We start from the raw sequence: 3,637 nt of genomic DNA on the forward strand, positions 1-3,637 counted from the left end.
TGGAACTAAAATCTCCCCTAGCTGGGTTTGACTTGGTTTGCTCCAGCTGCAGCAGCTGGGAGGGAGAAACCCAGAGGAAGAAAAGAAGCTCTCTATTCGTTTGGTCCCCCCCCCCGCTCATCCTTTCCTATTTCTATCTATAGGGATTAAATAGATAGCTCGAGGGGTGTCATCGGGTGCCCCCCACCTCAAGCTGGAAAGCTCGTTTCTGCCTTCCTCTTAATAGATGATGCCACTCCTGAAAGAAAGGGGGGATTGTAAAAGGAGGAGGATGAGAAGATGATTAAATGATAGATAGATAGATAGATAGATAGATAGATAGATAGATAGATAGATAGATAGGGATTAGATAGCACATTGCTTGGGGTGTCATCTTGACACCCCCCCCCCAAAAGCTGGACATTTATCTTCTCTTCTCTTCTTCTAATAGACCTTCTCTCTCCCCAATATATGAAGAAAGAAATGGGGATTGAATAGATAGATAGATAGATAGATAGATAGATAGATAGATAGAATACCAGACAGCTTGAGGTGTCATCGTGCTCCCCCAAGTTGGAACCCCCCTTCTCTCTCCCCAATAGATGATTCCACATCTGAAAGAAAGGGGGGTTGAAAAAGGAGAAGTAGAAAATAGATGGATGGATTGAAAAAGGAGGGGAAGAATAGATGATAGATAGATAGATAGATAGATAGATAGATAGACAGATAGAATACAGTTCGAGGTGTGTCATCCTACCCCACCACCAGCTGAAGTCCTCCCTTCTCCCCCTCATAGATGAAAGAAAGGGGGAATGAAAAAAGGAGGAGAGGAGAAGCATAGACAGATAGGTAGAGAGGATAGATAGACTAAATCTGAGACAGCTTGAGATGTCATCATGTCCCCCCAGTTGGAAACCTTCCTTTTCTTCTCCCAGTAGATGATGCCACTCCTGAAAGAAAGGGAGGGTTGAAAAAGGAAGAGAAGAAGAATAAATGGATGGGTAGACAGATAAATCGATGGAATAGGAGTCAGCTGGAAGGGTGTCATGGTGTCCCCCCAGCTGGAAACCTCCCTTCTCTCTCCCCAGATGATGATGCCACTTTGGAAAGAAAGGGGGGGGGTGAAATAGGAAGAGAATAGATAGATGGATGGATGGATGGATGGATAGATAGATAGATAGATAGATAGATAGATAGATAGATAGATAGATGAAACAAAAGGCAGCTTGAAAAGTGTCATCATGTCCCCCCAGCTGGAATCCTTCCTTTTCTTCTCCGAATAGATGATGCCACTCTGGAAAGAAAGGGGGGATTGAAAAAGGAAGAGAAGAAGAATAAATGGATGGATGGATAGATAGATAGATAGATAGATAGATAGATAGATAGATAGATAGATGAAATAGGAGGCAGCTTGAATGGTGTCATGGTGTCCCCCCAGCTGGAAACCTCCCTTCTCCTTCCTCAGTAGATGATGCCACTCTGGAAAGAAAGGGGGGATTGAGAAAGGAGGAGGAGAAGAGGAAGCACCCCCTCCTTCTGCCTGCCTGCCTCCTTCCCTCCTTCCCTCCCTCCCTCCTCCTCTCTTCCTCCTCCTCCTCCTCTTCCAAAGCCAATCCACCTCGGGTCCCTCTTTTGACATGCAACCATCTTTCGGTTGGGACCAGCCGGCATGCCGCTGCAGGTTTAAAGGCCATTGGGGGACAGTGGGGATTTTTGCTCTCATGACGGTGGAGGTGAGCTACTGGAGCCGGATTCTGCTGCTGTCGGTGGGGGTTTTGGCATCCACAGCCGCCGGTGAGTAGGAAGCAAGGCAGGGGGGCAAGTTTTTTTGGGGGGAACCTCCTTTCTTTTCAGCTGGGGGAGATCTATTTATTTCTCTGGATCTGGAGCATCCTTGCCCTTCCAGCCATAGACCTTCTGGGTTTTGTGATTTGTTGCAAAAGATTAGGATGCAAGACTTCAGTTGCAAAATTTTTCATGGCTGGGGGGGGGGGGGTTGCAGTGGTTGAATCTTTGTCCTCCCTTCTTCCTTGTCCTCCCTTCTTCCTTGTCCTCCCTTCTTCCCTTTCTTCATCTTTGCTCAGCCTCCAAGCCCTTTCTTTCTTGGAAGGCTTTGCAGTTGCTGTGGTGTGACTGTGTGTCTGCTGTGTATGTCTGCGTGTCTTCTTTGAACAAAAGCAAGAGGGGAAAGTTTGCAAGGGTCTGAATAAAGGAGGGGGGGTTGGATTTGCTTTAAGGCTGGGATGAGACAGCTTCTTCTCCTCTCCAGCATTGCAAAAAGGAGCAGCTATTGCCTTTCCATAAAAAGGATGTCCCTCAAGGTGGGCAATAAAAGGATTTGGGGCCATCCTTTCCCATTTTTGGAATTTTGGGATGACTTCCCCATCTTTCTCTTCTGGCTTTCCCATCTTAGGATTGGAGAAGGATGCATTCCCATCCCATCCCAGGGAATCTGGAGGTCTAGGATGCCTATGTGAAACAGACACAGCCTGCCTTGTCTCCCAAATTTTGGAGGAGAAAAGGAATGATGGCACCCTATTGCCCGGTTCCCTCCTCCTAGAAAACAGACCCCATCTATAGTCGAAAAGAGACCCCTTTGGTCTGGTTTCCACCTCCATCACCTTGTCTTCTGCCAGTGTCCTTGCTGCAGAACCCAAGCAAAAGCATCAACCCATTGCTGAAGTTTCATTTCTTGACCGACTGTTATTTAGGGATGGAAAGAGTGATGGTCCCTCGCTTCCATGGAATGATGTTTTGGTTCTATGAGTTTGGGGTTTCATTGGGATTTCATCCTAGGTTTTTTATTCCCCCGAGGCAATCCTTCACCAAGTATTAGGAGGGTCTTCCTACCCAATTTGCAAAGTGATTTAGGCCCCCATCCAAAACATGCTATTGACTGCAGGAGACAACTGACTTTGGTGTAAACCCACGCAGGGAGGCATTTCTCTGTTGGTCAACTTTATGGTTCTCATGGAAATGCAACACTGAAGTCATTCATTCTAAAAAGATCCTCTCCAAGAAGGGCTTGGGTTGACAATCGGTTGTTTGTTTAGGGGCATCTTTCTGGAAACCTTCATGGAGATGTAAGGTTGAAAGTGGGCAGAGGGTGGGGAGATGATATGATGATGAGAAATGAAAGATTCCTTTTGAGTTGCTACACACCCGTTCTGACTTGATGAAGCTGTTGTGGTCCTGTGTATGTTGCAAGAGGATCATGTTGCTCTGGACAGTCGTGGTGGGTCGATCTTTCAGGTTGTGGCATTTTATGGACTCTATTTGCCTAACATGTCCTCCTTCTCCTGTATCTCTCCCCATACCTGATCTCAATGGGCTTCCGTTGGGTTGATGTGTGGTCCCCAAATCCATTCTCTGGGAACCCATGTGGTCTTCATATCCATAGCTATTGATTCCAGTGGTTGGTTTCTATGGGTGCTCTTCACTGCAGTTTTTCTTGGGTTTTTAAGAGCAATGGTGGAACCCTCAAATGTTTCTTTTGCCCAAGATCTCTAAGTAATTAATGTCGCCTCCTCCTCCTTCTCCTTCTCCTTCTCCTTCTCCTTCTCTTTCTCCTCCTTCTCCTTCTCAACCTTCTCCATCTCCTCCTTCTCCTCCTCCTTCTCTTTCTCCTCCTTCTCCTTCTCAACCTTCTCCATCTCCT

General features: G+C 46.6%; 1 protein-coding gene across 1 annotated transcript in view; it reads left to right on the plus strand.

Moving 5' to 3' along the window:
- The first annotated feature begins 1,615 nt into the window (after positions 1-1,615).
- CSMD2 (CUB and Sushi multiple domains 2) overlaps positions 1,616-3,637 on the plus strand; it is a 456,222-nt gene continuing 454,200 nt past the window's right edge. The window contains exon 1 of the mRNA XM_042440873.1: positions 1,616-1,773. Coding sequence (XP_042296807.1) covers positions 1,617-1,773 — 157 coding nt within the window. The 5' untranslated portion in view covers position 1,616. The remainder of the gene's footprint in view (positions 1,774-3,637) is intronic.

This window comes from Sceloporus undulatus, chromosome 9 (assembly GCF_019175285.1).
Source record: "Sceloporus undulatus isolate JIND9_A2432 ecotype Alabama chromosome 9, SceUnd_v1.1, whole genome shotgun sequence".
Taxonomy (NCBI): Eukaryota; Metazoa; Chordata; class Lepidosauria; order Squamata; family Phrynosomatidae; genus Sceloporus; species Sceloporus undulatus.